The sequence below is a fragment of the Medicago sativa genome, chromosome 5 (assembly GCF_051527215.1).
Source record: "Medicago sativa cultivar Bolivia chromosome 5, Bolivia_mono, whole genome shotgun sequence".
In the NCBI taxonomy this organism is placed as follows: Eukaryota; Viridiplantae; Streptophyta; class Magnoliopsida; order Fabales; family Fabaceae; genus Medicago; species Medicago sativa.
Genome location: NC_140753.1, coordinates 14,716,985 through 14,734,275, shown reverse-complemented (window position 1 = coordinate 14,734,275; position 17,291 = coordinate 14,716,985). Strand labels below are relative to the sequence as shown.

Genomic DNA, 17,291 nt, shown 5'->3' with positions numbered 1-17,291 from the left:
TGAACCAATAAGGAAGGACCTTTTCTATTGAAAATCCACAATTTGATATGGGAAATTTCATAGTTGAATATGTACTACCTAAGATTCTAAGAACGCACACGATCCAATTCAAAACCAACAAATGTCTTTGGATCTTGTTAGGAAAGCAATTGGGCATAATATATACGTTGAAATTCAACCAATATATATGTTGTTTTCTATCTCTTCTACTCTAATCCATGCTGTCCTTTTTCCTTTTCACAGTTCCTATCTTGCATCTCACGTAATCATATAGATTCACGCTTATCATATACTAATGTCTTTTTCTCCTTTCAAAAAATATAATGTCTTTTTCTCTAAACAAATTATTAAGACGGTTGAAGGATTAATAAAAGAAGTCCTAATACTTCACTCATAGTCCTCAGTATGTCAGCACAACACAAACGAGAAAGGGACTATATATACGTACTACCATTTAATAATTTATAGCAAGATACCAAATTGAGGTATACTTACTTAGGCACAAGCCTAAATAAATATAGTTGGGCACACATACAAGATCATAAAAAATAAAAAAAATTGAATAAAGTCAATTGATATATGACTAAATACTTTTTCTTTAATTTTTTCTACTTTATTTGAGGATGTGTCTAACAAAATTAATTTGTGATTGTGTCCATAAAGATTTCCCCTACCAAATTAATCAATTGAACTGAAATATTATTAACAAATTCGTGAAGAATTGTTGTTATTTTTAAATGTTGTTGTTAAATTAAAAGATGGATTTAGTGTAGTATTTTTTTTTTATAAGAGATTTTAAAAGTTTCTTTTTAGCCAAAGTTTTTAATAAATAAAGTTGATGGAGAGCTTTCGTGTCAAATGTCAATTGACGTGCCTATTTACAAAAGTGTTATCTAGAGGAACGACTCTATTGTAGATAGTCTTATAACTCTACAAGTTTGATTTAGTGGTAAAATCATATCTTAGATTTGGAGTTTTTGGATTCGAGTTCCATAAGTGTCTCTAAAGTGAAGCAAATATAAATCAATCTTAATTGTTCTTTCAGTTTAAGATCTTTCTTGTCATAAATTGGACACCGTCTTTTCACCATAAATATCTTCTATAAAAAAAAATATATGTATCTTAGCCATAGATGAATTCCCATCAACAAAATTTAGTTATGATCTCATTGCTTTTGCAAGTTAGTGTGAGCCCTTCTCGTCATAAGAAATAAATAGTTGTTGTTAGGGATGAGAATATGATAATATGAGTCTACCAAGTACCAATAAGGGTTAGATTTAGCGAAAGATGTTAAACTTTTTATAATGTGGTAAATCAAAATTTTAATTTCAACTAAAAGAAGTATTTAAATTTAGTATATGACACACCTCTCGAATAAGATTATTCGCCGTCAACGATGGCCATGAGCAAGGGCAAAGGGGGTGATCGCTCATGGTCATATTTTCGGACACCGATTTTTGTTTTATACTACTACGCATGTGTAAATATTATATATTAATAAAATTAAATAACCAGACGTAATTAAATAGAAGAATTCAACTAAATAAGTGACCTTTTTAATTTCTTTTATAAACAAAAATCTCTACAACAAAAAATTGGTACTTTTCATTCTTCCAATCTGGCCATGCAAAAGCAAAACATAATGAAATTCATTATCATTATCTTAATCATAAGATCCAAAACTCAAGCTTCAAACAAAGGTGCATGTTTGCCCTTAGCTTCTTAATATTGTAGAGAGAAAACTTTCCTTTAATTAGTTGAACCGGATATTGATCCAAAAATGAAGAATGAAGTGTTGGGTTTTAAGTGTGAGAGATTATGTCCCACGTCGATTAGGAATGGAGAAAATGTTGGATATGTAAGAGAGAAGACTCATATATTTGATGCCTTAAGGTTTTGGATGGAGATGTGGCGTCTAAGTTTCTTAGCATCCTGGACGTAATTTAACCCATTGTCGCTACCGGGACTCCATGGTCTCCCCAACAACTTGTATCAGAGCCCTGGTTAGACTCGGTGGAGGAGCGAGAGCAAGATCCTAGTGTGGATCATTCTCAGTGGCGGAGGCCCATTAGGGCCAAGGTGGGTCATGACCCACCCCACCAAAAAAAGATCAATTTTTTTTATAGAGAAAATTATTAAAATATTGTTGACTTATAAACAAAATTACATTGCGGTCCACCTTCTTCTCCATCTCATTAAAATATTGTTGACTTATAAACAAAATTACATTGTGGTCCACCCTCTTCTCCATCTCAATATGTTTTATCATCACACTTTCAAGTCAATTAAAGTGTGTAAAAAATTATTTTGAATTTTTAAGTCATACAATTTAATTTTTGTATGGTCAACTTTGTGCTTAATGCTTATTAAAAAATAAATTTTGTGTACATATGAAAGTTAATTTTTGTGGCCCACCCAATTTTTTTTTCTCCGCCACTGATCAGGCTAGTGATGTGGGTGACTCACACTTGAGGGGGAGATTGTTGAGTTTTAAGTGTGAGAGATGGTGTCCCACATCGACTAGGAATATTGGAAACGTTGGATATAAGATAGACCCATATTGAAAAGTTGAAGGAAAATTTTAGATGAACTAAATTGAAAAGTTGATATATTTATAGAGATCAAAAACATATCTAATGTTATAAATTATCATCATTATCATCTTTTCAAATTATTTTTACAAATTATTATCATCAAAATCTCATAGATGATATGTCTGTCATTAAAAGGAACAAAAGGTTGGGACGAGTTCGCATTATTTCTTATAGTTTTGACTTCATGAAAGACAATCCACCCATACATTAACACCTCATTTTTTTCCTTCTCTTTAGTTTTTTCTTATCAATCTCTGTATTGTTTTTTAGAGAAAATCTCTGTATTGTTTTTATCTATGAATATTGATATTATAGTTGTCCAAATGAAAATAATACTTTTAAAAATCATTAATAGATAAGAAAACAATTTTCATACATGTACAATTTGAGTGACTACATACGTCCATAGTACATACTCCTTCTGTCCCTATATGTAAACACCATTTCCCTTTAATAAAAAGGTGTTTACATATAGAGACGGAGGGAGTACAATTTTCAGGCTTTCAGCTGTGAAATTGGGTATTTGACTATTTGTTCTAAACAAAACAAGACAGCCATGTCCTAATGCATGACGTTAAAGTAATTAGATGCACGTAACGGCAACCCCTTTTGTTTCTGTCAGTTCACTGAATCAAACCACGTTCCTACTCCTAGCATTGAATTTAGATCCCAAATCCAAACAACAACATCAACTAATCACAAACAGCCACGTGTCATCACATGTGTTTACGTAACAGCTCACTACACTCGATCACTCCCAATACTATCACTCTTCAATCACGTGCCATAACTCACTTTTCTTCTTACAGTGACCCTTTCACCCCTCATTCTTCCCGCGAATTACAAATCACCCCCTCTTCACATTTCCCTCGCCATTCGCGTGTTTCTCTAATACGACACCGTTTTCCGTCGCACACTCTGTTTATCGGAGAATGACGACGGCGACGGAGAAAGTCTTCAACGGAAGAGAAGAGTTCAGCGACACTTCAAACACCTTTCACTCAATTCTTGCATTATCGTTATGGCTTGGATCCATTCACTTCAACATCGCAATAATCCTCCTCGCTTTACTCCTTCTTCCTCTCTCCAAATTTCTCTTGTTCGTTCTCTCTCTCTCTCTCTCTCTCTCTCTCTCTCTCTCTCTCTCTCTCGTCATTATTATTGATTTTTTTTAATTTTCATAATTTTGATAAATTTTCGTGTGGTAGGGTTTTAGGTTTTCTGTTAATTTGCATGGTGATTCCAGTGGACGCTAAGAGCAAATTTGGTAGAAGATTATCTAGGTAGATTTTCGTTTTAATGTGCATTTGATTTTTCGTGACGTGAAATTTGAGCTTTTTACTTTTTTTTTTTGCTATGTGTAAAAAGTGTCATTTTTTTGTTGTTTTGGTATATTTCATTTTCAGGTATATATGCAAGCATGCGTGTAGTTACTTTCCGATTACGCTTCATGTAGAGGATATAAAAGCCTTTGATCCTAATCGTGCTTATGGTTTGTACTTTGAACCTAAAAAATGACAATTAAGTTGTTTCTGTTACTTTGTTTTACATGAATTATGTTTGTTTTATTGAAATGACAAGATAAATTGAGAAAAGAAAGGAATTTGAAAACATTGTACTCCCTCCGTCTCACAATAATAGTCGTTTAAGGTTTGTGCGCGGTAATTAAGGAAATGATTAATTGTGTTGATTTCAGTGGTAAAATCAATATTATTTACTAATATGCCCTTATTAATTGTAGTTAGTGGAGTAGTTAAGTTAGATGAAATTCAATAAATAAGGGTATGGTAGTGGAAAAAAGTAATAAATGATGCATTGGTATTCTAAAGTGACTATTATTTTGAGATAAGGAAAAAATGCTAAAGTGACAATTATTGTGAGACGGAGGGAGTAATGTTTTGTATGTTTTATTTAATTGATGTAGTTGTTTAGAAAGAAAATTAACATAGGTTAGGTAAATGTAGATTTGGATAATCATTTCCTAGAATGGGAGGTTGGTGAAGAGTGAAGACTGTGGAAAGTTTGATTATTGACTAAAATTTAAACTGAAAATGAAGCTTAAGTGCTAATTTAGTTTGATCTGTAATGCTTGATGTAGTAATTACAATAGCATAAACATCAAGCTTAGTGTACTGCTTACCTCTTTTCTCTTCAGCTTCTCTATGAAGCAGTAGACTAGAGAAGTGTCGTTTTCTTCTTTATGTACTCATTTTTTGGGTGTTTAATATAATCCGTTTTTCTTCCTTGAGTGTTTAATGTAATCTATATCAGACCTTTTTTAAAAAACAAATAAATTAGCACTATAACCAACAATGAGGATCAGTTGAAGTTCATGACATTTTTACTCTGGTAGTTGTTTTTGTCGCTCAATTGGATTCCTTTTATGTTAATGTATACCAACTTAATGCCGACCATTAATTTTTACTCTATTTTAATAATTAGGATTGGCATTTCCGCATAACTACTTTTAGTGAAAACCCCAAATATGACTGATAGCTGCCGTGTTGAATTAATTCTTGTTAACCTTGGTCCAAATCAGAAACTAAATTTACGAGCTTTAACTGTGCATGTTGTTCGGTCCTTCTTAGTTGCTGGAGTTTTCCTTATATGTAACATGTAATTAGTACAATTTACAATAAGCTTTATATTTCCCCATTATTTTAGCCGCATGAAATTCATAGTTTTCTATAATTGTTTTTTTACCAAATCAAAGTAACTTTTACTTCAGTTTCTCTGGTTTTCCTAGTTATTGTGGTATTTTTCTGTTGGAAATCGGTTTCAAACTCGATTTTATTATATTTGCAATTTGGCCTATATTACTAATAAATCATTGGTTATACTTTTTTGGTGTATCTTCTTGTTAGTTGCTCATTGATAGTAACAACAGTGGAACAAATATGCAGTTTTTGGTTATGAACCACATTCAGTTTTGCCAATTGGCGTTATTGCACTAGCTGACAACACCGGTTTCATGCCTATTCCAAAAGTTAAAGTTCTTGCTAGCAGTGCGGTAAAACTTTTACTTGAGGCACTAATGAATAATGGTTACTAATAATTACTGAGATTTGCTTTACAAGTTTTTCTCTTTGCATTTGAATGATAGGTGTTCTACACACCATTTTTAAGACACATATGGACATGGTTGGGTCTTACACCAGCAACAAGGAAAAATTTTATCTCCCTGTTAGCTGCTGGTTATAGTTGCATTTTAATACCTGGTGGAGTTCAAGAGACATTTCTCATGCAGCGTGGTTCTGAGGTGCATTGCTTTTTGCCCTCATCTTACTCAATGCTCATGTGATTTTTCTCTTTCTTTGACCAGCCTTGTGATGCTTATTTTCTTATGATAATAAATTAAAGTGTTCATTTCCTCCAGATATAGGATTGTTGTTGATACAAAGTTCAATAGTACATTTGTGCAGGAATTTGTTTTGCTATTAAATCACTTCGGCTCATTTGTGAATTGCACGTGTTTTGAATTTCAATTATATCAATATTTTCCTATGATATTTCATATCTATTTTTAATTAAGATGGGAGGAAAATGAATTCCGTTCTTTTGTTTAATTGGAGTTTTAAGATCAATAACAAGAAACCATTCAGCCCATTTTATTCTATTTCTTGCATCTAGTAAGAATGACCTCCTTATGTCATTATATATTTAGTTTCATAGATGTTAACAGGATAACTTGAACACTTTACTTTATAGATAGCTTACCTTAAGGCAAGAAGAGGTTTTGTCCGCATAGCATTGGAGAATGGTCATCCCTTGGTTCCTGTTTTCTGCTTTGGTCAGGTACTTATTTCTTCTCTTAATCTTACATTCATGTGGAAGCCTTACACTGGTGCACCTTTACTTTGACTTCACATGTCAGATTTACAAAAGTGTAACTATTATGAAATCTACTTGCATGTCACTTTTGGATCTGCCAACTTCATTTTCTTTGCTTATTTGTTTTTGTTTTACCGTGATGTATGTATTCTTCACTCATAAGTTTAAGATAACTATCCTTTTTGGTGTAACTTTGATACAGTCAGATATCTATAAGTGGTGGAAACCAGGTGGAAAGTTGTTTCTGAACTTCTCTAGGGCAATTAAGTTCACCCCAATATGTTTTTGGGGTATCTTCGGGTGCGTGATTCTTTTATGCGTCAATTTGCAACCTGCCGTTCTCATTCTTTTTGAATTGAACCTGTACAATTGATTGAATTGAAGAGGATGGATTAATTTAGTAAAAGATCTTTAACTTGTTGAACTATGCCTTCCACATTCAAAATGCTACCTGCACACACATTATCACAAAAAAGGATTGACACCTAATATAGAAATTTGAAACAATAGTTAAAATAGGTCAGTTTTTGTTGGAAATAAGCTTAAACTATTTGCTAAAACATGTAATTGGAGAAATTGGACTCAATTGATGTTGTTCAGGATGCCTGCCTTTTCCGTTCAGTTATCACTTTTAATCATAACTGGCAAGCTCTTGCTTTTAGAAACTTATTTCGTTCAGAATAGTTGATTTGAGTAGAGTAGTCAATTATTGTGCACAATCAGAGCCTAAACAATAGTTAGCACCAAAGTTCGATCATCTCTAGAACTTTTAATTTCATATTTGTTAAACAAATCATCTCATCTCCTTTTTCAGATCCCCGGTACCGTTCAGACACCCAATGCATGTGGTGGTGGGTAGGCCAATTGTGCTGGAGAAAAATCCAGAACCAACCACGGAGGAGGTATATGCACATTCTTAAAGCATTTTTATGTTTAAACAGGATTCTCAATTTTATTTCACGTTAACTAGTTTTCACGATGGTAGTTATAGTTTGGAGTAGTTCTATAAGAAACTTACATGTCTTATTCTTAGCTTTGATAAGTAACATGCAATATACTTTCATAATCAAGAGCTGTTACAAAAATGTAAATATGATAACAAACATGGAACTGTTTATAGATGGAAATTCTTAATACTGTGTCATGAATATATGCAAATGTTGATGGTTCAGCTGACAAAAATACTGGCTTATTTGGACCTGCTTTCAGATTGCCAAGATACATAGTCAGTTTGTGGAAGCACTTCAAGATCTCTTCGAACGGCACAAAGCTCGGGCTGGCTATCCAAAGCTTGAGTTAAAAATTGTTTGATAAGGCCTTATTATCGTCCCATGTAGCATCAGTCAGTTTATTTATGTATTTTCTGTTATCTTTTTTGTGGATGGAGGTTTGTAAATATAATTGGGGCCATGTATTGTACTGCATGTAATAAAAGACCATCTCCCGTAGGGTCATTAAATAGAAATCATAATGTGAAATAAGGTGGTGACTTATTTTCGTTAGGTTTATATATTTGTTCAATATAATGGATTAATGGTATTGGAAAATCAGTCAGTCATGTGTACCATCTTCAAGATATGCTTTATAGTTAGTTGAGTACACATGAATGATTTTCATTGAAGTCACATCGTGTTGGATTAATTGTCAACATTTTAAAGTTATATATTGTTATATATTTCGGTTCGTTTGCATATAATAAGTTTTTAAAATTGTAATCAAACAAACTCAGTATCTAATATAATGGGACACTAAGCCTTTGTTTGCCTTAGTTTGAAAGCTTGGGAGAGGGGAGAACTTTGGGGATGAGAGTAGAGGAAAAAAGAGATTTTGTTTAAAAAAAATCTGAGTGTTTGTAGAGAATGATGATAAATGAATACTTATTATTAGTATTTTTTTTAATTCTATTTTATATTAATACATTTAAATATGTAAAAAATTAGTGTAAACTAATAAGCTTAAATTATTTTAAAAGAATAATTTAATCTGAAGTACAAAATTCAATATAATAAATAAAAATAAAAATATTACTTATATTTATTTAAATATACCGTCCTTGAGACCCGTAGTTTGACTTTTTTAATTAAATAAACTTTTAATAAATTCTTAGGCTTCTCTATTTAAAAAAAAAAAAAAAAAACTTCGTGTAAATTTTAATGTAGGTTAAACCGTAGACCTTTATCCATCTGGTAATATGATCTATTCTCATGTGTTTGAATGAATAGGTGTTACTTTGAGGGGATGTTGATTTAAAATTAAATGCTACTTTGTTGTTTTGCAGTCACGTCACTCTAGAAACATACTCCCTCCGTCTCAAAATATAGTCATCAAAATATAGTCAATATAAGTTGGTACATACTCCCTCCGGTCCTATATATAAGAAAAGATTCTTTTTTTAGATACATTGAATAACTAATGTATCTTGTTTACAATGAAGACTAGATACATTAATTATTAAATGTATCTAAAAAAAGAATCTGAGTATACCCGAAGCTTACAGTTTCTTCCCTGGCAAGTTGACAATAGTTGTTAAATTTTTGTTGTGCATTCAAATCAACCCATTAATTCTTTCAAAACAAGCATTTAATTGAAAACATTTAAAAGCGGTCTTGGTTTAACAAATTCATCTTAAAGATGAATTCCAACCTAGAAAACATTGAACTAAAATTGCAGAGCCCTCCGTTAAGAGGACTCTTCCAAAAACTAGCGTATGCCACTAATTGTGACGCTCACACGGTATTCTTTAGTAAAAGGCGAAAGAATAGTTCGCTATGTGATCATCACACGGCTCCGTGATTTTAACAGGCAGAGGTCCTATCTTTTTATATGCAAGCTGCTTGGTTTAGTTTATGAATTGGGCGATGTGGGACTTTATTAGACACTCACCTGTTCTCACAACATGTTTCCCCATTCACTCCTTCACACATTTATTTGAAAGGTTAAATCTTGTCTTCAATTTTATGTGTTTAAAATCATTTTAGTTTTCTTCAACATCTCAAAGCTAGAACATTAAACATTCATTGAAACTTTTCTTCTAAAAGAAAGAGACTAAGATACAGAGGCTTCTTTCTCCCTTTGGTGGTTGGGAGATAAACACAGGTGATAAAAAAAGTTGAGATAAGAGTGGGATCATTTGATCCCTATACATCCTTAATAAAATACTTACAGTATTAACAAGGCATGAAATTACAATAAGGAGCTACAGTGTTTGGTTTGCAATAAGAGATTTTGGATTAATCCTGCCTTTTTCCCCTTAAATTGGTCCTTTATGTTCCAAAAGGTTAACACCATTGACCTTTTTTTGCTTAAGAAAATTAAATGTGTTGATGACTTTTTCATGTTTAATATGCTCCTGCTTAAGAAAATGCAGAGATTTAATCTGTCTTGCATCTAAAAGGATACACCACAGAGAACCTTGTGATGCATATTACCTTAGCCACCATTCCTTTAATATCTCTCTGACTCAACAGCTGCAGCCTTTCACTGGAAATATCTTTAGGAGACAAAGACGGCGATGGTGGAATCATGAAGGATGAGTTCAGGATAAGCAGATAAATAACAAGCATTCTGAGAAGCTGATTCACAAAAGTTTAATATGTAAATACGCACATATGTCTAACAAAACAACAACAAAAAGCATTTTCAAAAAAATATGTAAGCAAGGAAATAATTAATGATGTCATTTAGATGGCCAGTAAAATATGAAAGAAGGCCAAACATTGATATGAAAATATAGGGACCAATTAGTTTCATCTTAAGTTCTTAACTTAAAAGATATATTGTTATTATGACAACAATCAGCACAAAGATAATGTCTTCACTAATTGAGGTATCCCAATCTAGCAACAATTGAATTTCATATAACTACACTCTTGACTTACAGAAAGAGAATGAAATTAAGGTCTTTAGAAATTTTCTGAAACAGAAGAGACTCATAAATCCTATAAAATTTACATAAATGCAACCTTTGATGGCAGCACGGCGATAAAAAGCTAGTTGTAGTTCTCCTTCACCATAAATAGGACAAAGTAAAGCCTCTGGTGCACTAGAATAAGCACATAGATTAAGTATGTTTTGAAAAACATCAATCGAGATCCTTTGAATAAAAAGTCGAAGCAAATGTAACACATGAATAAGAGCTCACCTTCCAACAGATGAGCAGCATATCTATTATGTCTTTTGTTTTAAGTAAGTCTTTACAACCTCGCATTTTCTTGATCAAAATCTACCATGGCTATAGCATGCAAAAGAATCCTGACGAAGACAAAGAGGCTATGCATGCACTATAAACAATTAACCAAGCATTATCCCACTAAGTGGGGTCAGCTAAAAAACCGAAAAGCATGGTCCCGGCGGGGCTCAAACCCGCGACCTTCGGCTCATAAGACCAACGCTCTAACCAACTGAGCTACGGGACCAGCTGATACTATAAACAGTTAGACATAAATACTTTATTTAAAATACCAAATACCAATGAAATACGAAACAATGCATGCACTATGAACAGTTAGGCATAACATTCTTCATTTAAAAATACCAAATTCCAATGAAAGATGAAACAAACAGTAATCTTCGTTGCACAACAAGGTGATCAGTCTGCCTTTTCAAAGGAAAATATATACAAAGCCGTGCCAGAATGCTTAAGCATACGAAGTATACAAACTGAGCCACTGCCAAACATTTCAAGATTTCAAACATTGCATCCAATCATCAGATTTCACTTAGGCTTTGTTTGCGAGTTTTGAGAGGAGGGGAAGGAAAGGCTTAGGAGGGGAAGGGAAGGGAAGGAAGGGAAGGGAGAAAGGAGGGAAAGCATTCCCCTTGTTTGGGAGTTAAAGAAACCAATAAGGAAAGGAGATGGAGGACTTATGTGATAATTTTACTATTTTACCATTTTTTTCTCTTAAAATCAATACATTGTGTTATACTTTGTAATTTATGTTGTAAATTATAATTGGAATCTTGAATTATTGAGGACAAAATTGTCAATTTGTATGTTTAACCCCCCAAAACCCCCCGATTTGGGGGAACTTTAAAATTGGACAAATGAATCCCTTCAAAACCCCTCAAAACCTTTCCCTCTTTTTTTAAAACTCTCAAACAAGGGTTTACCTCTCCATAAGCCTTTCCTTCCCCTCCCCTCCCCTCCAAAACCCAACTCGCAAACAAAGCCTTAGGGTATAAAAAGCCACCAGCTTTAGGAGGAAGGAGACAACTAATAGAATTTAAAAACTAGTCAAGCATCAATTCACCAATTACCGGGGAGAAAATATCAAAGGTGTCCAAAAGAGCCACTTATATTATCATCATCCCTTCCCATTTGAGTAAAATCATGTCTGCTTGATGATTTGATTATGATTTTCAAACCACAGATAAAAAAATCCCACTCTTACTTTCTCACTTTTAAAATGACTACAGAAAAAGTTACAGGGATAAAATACCAAGCTAGAAGCCACAAATTTTGATAGTATGCCAAATGACTAGTGCTAAGAGTAGCATGGTATTGCAGAAACTACTATATTAGAACATTAGTAACTCTTCGATAACAAATTATTATCATCCATTCATCTATAAATTAAGTCAACAATGGTCTATGAAATTATGCAATCATCACAAGACTTTTTTTTTTTTTGAACAACAATCATCACAAGACTAATACATTAGCATAAACATATTATTAGGAAATGAAACAAACAAAGAATATAAAGTAAACCAATTATCACTAGGAAACGGTAAATTCTCTTTTATCTTTGGCGGCAACTAAGTTTGTTTTGTCAAAGAAACTAACAAATGGACTCTTGCGTATCATCCTACGAAATCTGTCCATCCTAACTATCAACCAAGTGTTGCTCTACACGGTTGAAGAAATTCAGCCATTGGTTTTTTCACTTAAGCAACAGACTTGTCTATAAAAACCGCTTCGCAGGAATATGGCACATTAACCAAACCCTCATTTGCGTTATACACGCTACTCGTATCAATGCCTTTGAACTCCAACTACCGTGCAGCTCCTGACTTCAACTATCTCACGTGGACAGTTGCTGGTAATTAGTGCACTTATCGGATATTCATATCTCAATTGAAGGTCTTCTTCCATCACAACTTGTAGTTGATGAACGAACAAGTATGCCAAAGATTATTGTGCAAGAGCACTCATCGGATACTCACTCCCTCATCAAGATACTTAAGGGCCTCATGGTAAAGATTATTGTATCGGATACTTAGAGAATCCAGAGCATCATTTGACAAATCAGTAGTTCGTTCGTCCAATATGACACCACTTTTAGTGTTTCGGCTCCATCTTTTTAAAATATAATGTGATGGTAAGGTAAGAAGGTTAGTCACCCTAACAACAGTCAAAATGTGTCCTACAAACTATACCTGAAAATCAAACACCTGGCAACTACGAGTAGCTTTCGTCTCAAAACGGTTAAATCAGACAAATCCCACTATGATCTTTCCCTTAATATAATTTAACCCGAAGTACAGAATTCAATATAATAACAAATAAAAATATGTTGTCCTATTAACTCCTCTAGAAACAAATTAGGGAAGTATTACCAACAATGAATTTTACAACTGGTAAAGAACTCCCTTAAACAAGTAGCATACCAATAAAAATAACAAATACAAAAATATTGAACTAAATTTGCCGAGCCCTCAATGAAGAGGACTCTTCCAAAAACTAGCGTATGCCGCTGATTGTGACGCTCACACTGTATTCTTTAGTAAAAGGCGAAAGAATAGTTCGCTATGTGATCATCACACAGCTCCGTGCTTAAAAGAAGTAGAGATCCTTTATTTTATATGTGAGCTGCATAGTTTAGTTTATGAATTGGACGATGTGGGACTTTATCAGACGACTACTTCCTTTCTCCCCTTGAGAATGAAGAACCTGTTGTCCCATCTTTCCCCTATTCACTCATCCACATATTTATTTGAAATGTTTAATCTTTTCTCTTCAATCTCATATGTTTTAAATCATATAGTTTTTTTCAATATCTCAAAGCTAAAACATTAAACATTCATTGAAGCTTTTCTTCCAAAAGAAAGAGACTAAGATACAGAGGCTTCTTTCTCCTCTTGGTGGTTGGAACACAGATGATAAAAAAGTTGAGAGATAAGAGTGGGAGAATTTGATCCCTATGATAAAATACTTACTGTATTAATAATTATAAAACTCCTAGTTACTTCTTTAGACAAAGATTGTGTTGATGGTATTACAAAGGATGGATCCAGGATAAGCTGATCTGACACCTTTACACAACTCAGTCACCTGCAACATTCGTTTAAAAACGATAAAGATGAAATTGCGTTGCACTTGGGGGATATTCAACCTCATCTCTTCTCAAAAATATTATATTAGTATAAACATATCTAAGAATGATTTATGTACCTTATTCATAAGCAGAAAAATAACAGGCATTCACAAAATTTTAAGATGTAAATAAGCATAGAAGTTCAACAAAACAACAATTTGCAATATTTAAAGAGAATGAAATTAAGGTATTTAGAAATTTTATGAAACAGCCTCATAAATCCTTTCATACTAAAATAAATGCAACCTTTGACAGCAGCACGATGACAAAAGGCTTGTGTTAGTTCTCCTTCATAATAAATAGGATAAAGCAAAGCCCCTGGTGCAATCGGAAACCGGAAAGAACAAAGATAAGTATCTTTTGAAAAATATTAACCATAATCACTTGGTTAAAAATCATGGCAAATACATGGAACAGTGTTGAATAAGAACTCACCTTCCAACAGCTGAGCTGTATTGAGCTAAACGACCTATTCCGTCCTTTGTTTTAACTAAGTCTTTCGAAAGCTCGGCATTTTCTTGATCAAAATCAACCATGAATGGAGTACAAAAGAATTTTTTGAAGACAATGAGACTTTATCTTAGTGTACTGACGCTGGTAAACAGATTACGCATGCACTATAAACAGTTATGTATAACATACTTCATTGAAGCATACCAATGAACTATGAAACGAGATAGTACTCTTCATTGCACAAGAAGGTGATCAATTAAACATTTTTAAAGAGCATAGCACACTTCATTGTATAATTCATATTCTTGCACTTGGCAAATACTTTTTTTCTAACAATGAGCATACACAAAGTATGAATGCTTCGTCGAAATGACTCCTAAATGCAGATTTGTATTTTGTGGTATGGTTTATCTTTTATCTGTTGTAAAAAAAAATCATGGAGACCTTTAAAAGTAATACATGCAACTTTTAATGAAAACCAAACAACACTGGCGCTGTGATGTTGTTGATGCTACAAAGTGTAACTTTTGCCAATGGTTTGCCGTGATTTTGCCTAGTTCATCGTCATTCAAACATGCACTGAAGTATTAGCTGTTGCTAACCACAACTAAATATAAAAGCACTTTGCAAACATTTTCAGCTGTAAAATCTTACCAATCGTGAAAAGCTGAAAATGGGCCCTAGATTCTTGAAACGGTTGTGCCCCACCACAGCTGCTTTCGTTTTGCTACATAAAAGCATTTAATATCTATACCCCAAAGCAAAAGTTACAACAAAACCCATGAAGTAAGTCCCACATCGCCTATTAACAGAAAAACTCAATAGTTTATATACCTGAAACTGAGCACATCAAAGCACGACCTTACTTGAACAGGATCTGTCCTATAGGATCGTACTACTGTGTCCTAGATTTCTAAGGAGACAGGAACATATGTCTGGTGGATGAACTATGACCGTGTTGATCAGAGCGTGATTAACTGCCAGGATGATTTGCATGATGTGCACATTATCTTCAGCTGTAGATGATCGTTCCCGGTCCAGTTCAACTGACCGGGATGGTCACATGGTTGTCTGACAGACTCAAAAAACCCTTTTTGTTTTTTTTTTTTTAATTTATCATCATGTTGTACAGCTACTACATTGCACATTTTAACGGTCACATGGTTGTCTGACAGACTCAAAAAACCCTTTTTGTTTTTTTTTTTTTTAATTTTTTCATCATGTTGTACAGCTACTACATTGCACATTTTAACAACAAATCATAAATATAATTTTTGTGTTTACCTTGGTTCACAAAGAGGGCATGGAAGGTTCTAGTTGCTTGTGTTCATTGGTACGATTCCCTTTCCCAAAGATAACACTAACTTGCTCGGTTTCCTTCTTCAGAAGCATCACAAGGAGGTTCATGGACCTGCCATTGTTTCACTGGGAAAACCAAAAGGTTTTCTTGAAAGTGATTTTGATTTTGTTTTTCCCTTCCATTTTTGGGTTTAGTAAAGTGCTTTAATTAAGTTTGTGGAGATGCCACGTAAGTATGTTCCAAGGGTAACAATGGACTTTAACATTGTGACACGTTTTGGTTCATCATCATGTTGTATTAAATGGCTGGCTGATTTACTTGAACAAAAAACAGTCTTGTGACTGGACTTTTCACATGGACATCCACTTTACTTAGATTTCTAAACGTCATATTTCCAACTAAAAGAATTACTCCCTCCGGTCCTAAATATAAGCAAATTTAACTTTTTAGGTTCATTCAATTAATGATGTATGTGGTCCATATTATGAACCACATACATCATTAATTGAATGAATCTAAAAAGTCAAATTTGCTTATATTTAGGACCGGAGGGAGTAAAAAAGATGGGATTAGATAACGACTGGCATAAGGATATTGTTTAAGAAATTTACAAAAAGAAATTCAATCTTAAAAGGGTCCCTTTAATTTGGACCAGTTATAGTTTGGGTCCAACTTGAACCAGTGAAATGACCTACTATTGTAGGTTTGAAACCAGTTAATTGATAACTGCACACCAGTAGTTGAAAGCACAATAGCAACACCAGTAGTTCCAGAAAGAAGTCAAATAAATGGAAGGTTGAATAAAGTGGGTTGTTGTCTTCCAAATAATTGTTGTTTAACCTAACAAACTTCAACCCTTTAATTATTTTGGTACCAGAATCTGCATCACAGCCTTGTTAGTCACAAGCTTCTTACACTCATCTTTCATGGCTCCCGACTCAAAAAAATTACAATTCAGCTATATTTTTTCTTTCTCTCCAACAAAAATAAGAGAATCAAAATCAATTTCACAATAAAAGTGTGAACTCCATCTCTACCATGTCCCTGTAAAAGAAAAAAAAAAACTCATGTATGGCAAAACCCCAATCTTTGCTTCAATCATAACAGATCCAGTAACCCTTTTCAATTTATCTCTACCAAACTCCTTTTCAATTTTTGTTGGATTAAACATAGTAGCTGAGCTCACAACAACGTTTTTAAAAATAAAATGTATTAAAGATATTAAAAGTAAAATGCAATTTATATTTATAGAAATGCACTTAAAATGCAATAAACATTTAAAGGAATGCATGCACTGTAAAAACCACAATTTTATATATATAAAAAAAAAGGTACAATGGCCAGAAATTTTATATTGAAATGTAAAAGCCACAGTTTTATTTGTGCAAAAATAGGCCCCAATTTTATAAAATAAAATAAAAAATTATAGAAATATAGGAGTAAAAGCTACAATCTGACAGAAAATTTTTATTTTATTTTATCATTTAATGGAATATAAACCAGACCTGCATTTTTGTGGCTCATTTTCACACATAAATAAATACAAATTAAAAAAAAAAAAAGTCAATTGAGCACACAACAACAACCTAATTCAAGAAAAAAAATTATATATGTATATAAAAAAAATAGTAAAGGTATGGTACAGCCAAGTGTAGGTAAGCGTGAAACACTTTGCAACTTGATGAACAAGTACTCAACTTTCAATCTCATCCATCAGAATATATTAATAATAAATTTATGGTTCACAACCAACTGGTTCAAGTTGGACCCAAACTTTAGGTGGTCCAAATTAAAAGA

The 17,291-nt window shown here is 33.2% G+C and overlaps 1 protein-coding gene, 1 long non-coding RNA gene and 4 other non-coding genes across 8 annotated transcripts; 2 read left to right on the top strand and 4 right to left on the bottom strand.

Annotated features, from left to right (window-relative positions):
• Window positions 1–3,468: 3,468 nt before the first annotated feature.
• DGAT2 (diacylglycerol acyltransferase family) lies at window positions 3,469–7,933 on the top strand. Of its 2 annotated transcripts, XM_085713795.1 has the most exons (9): window positions 3,469–3,693; window positions 3,803–3,877; window positions 4,001–4,086; window positions 5,498–5,604; window positions 5,698–5,853; window positions 6,303–6,389; window positions 6,628–6,725; window positions 7,240–7,327; window positions 7,635–7,933. In XM_085713795.1, exons 1-9 carry the CDS (start codon window positions 3,527–3,529, stop codon window positions 7,734–7,736), a joined length of 966 nt encoding a protein of 321 aa, XP_085569921.1. In that variant the 5' UTR covers window positions 3,469–3,526; the 3' UTR covers window positions 7,737–7,933. The 2 variants fall into 2 exon arrangements, with proteins under 2 accessions (XP_085569921.1, XP_085569922.1); XM_085713796.1 differs by lacking the exon at window positions 5,698–5,853.
• Window positions 7,934–9,095: 1,162 nt separating this feature from the next.
• LOC146920377 (U5 spliceosomal RNA) lies at window positions 9,096–9,212 on the bottom strand. The gene has a single exon (XR_015013110.1). It is a non-coding gene; the product is annotated as a U5 spliceosomal RNA (small nuclear RNA).
• A 324-nt stretch (window positions 9,213–9,536) lies between these two features.
• LOC146920374 (uncharacterized) lies at window positions 9,537–14,425 on the bottom strand. 2 transcript variants are annotated; one of them, XR_015011766.1, is made up of 5 exons: window positions 14,177–14,315; window positions 13,988–14,059; window positions 10,567–10,676; window positions 10,388–10,467; window positions 9,537–9,997 (listed from the first exon to the last, which is right to left on the bottom strand). It is a non-coding gene; the product is annotated as an uncharacterized LOC146920374 (long non-coding RNA). The 2 variants fall into 2 exon arrangements; XR_015011765.1 differs by lacking the exons at window positions 9,537–9,997; window positions 10,388–10,467; window positions 10,567–10,676 and adding an exon at window positions 13,583–13,698 and having other exon boundaries at window positions 14,177–14,425.
• TRNAI-UAU (transfer RNA isoleucine (anticodon UAU)) lies at window positions 10,767–10,840 on the bottom strand. The gene has a single exon. It is a non-coding gene; the product is annotated as a tRNA-Ile (tRNA).
• On the bottom strand, window positions 13,078–13,194 carry LOC146920375 (U5 spliceosomal RNA). Its single transcript, XR_015013114.1, has one exon. It is a non-coding gene; the product is annotated as a U5 spliceosomal RNA (small nuclear RNA).
• Window positions 14,426–15,050: 625 nt separating the features above from the next.
• LOC146920373 (small nucleolar RNA U3) lies at window positions 15,051–15,275 on the top strand. Its single transcript, XR_015012903.1, has one exon. It is a non-coding gene; the product is annotated as a small nucleolar RNA U3 (small nucleolar RNA).
• Window positions 15,276–17,291: the final 2,016 nt, after the last annotated feature.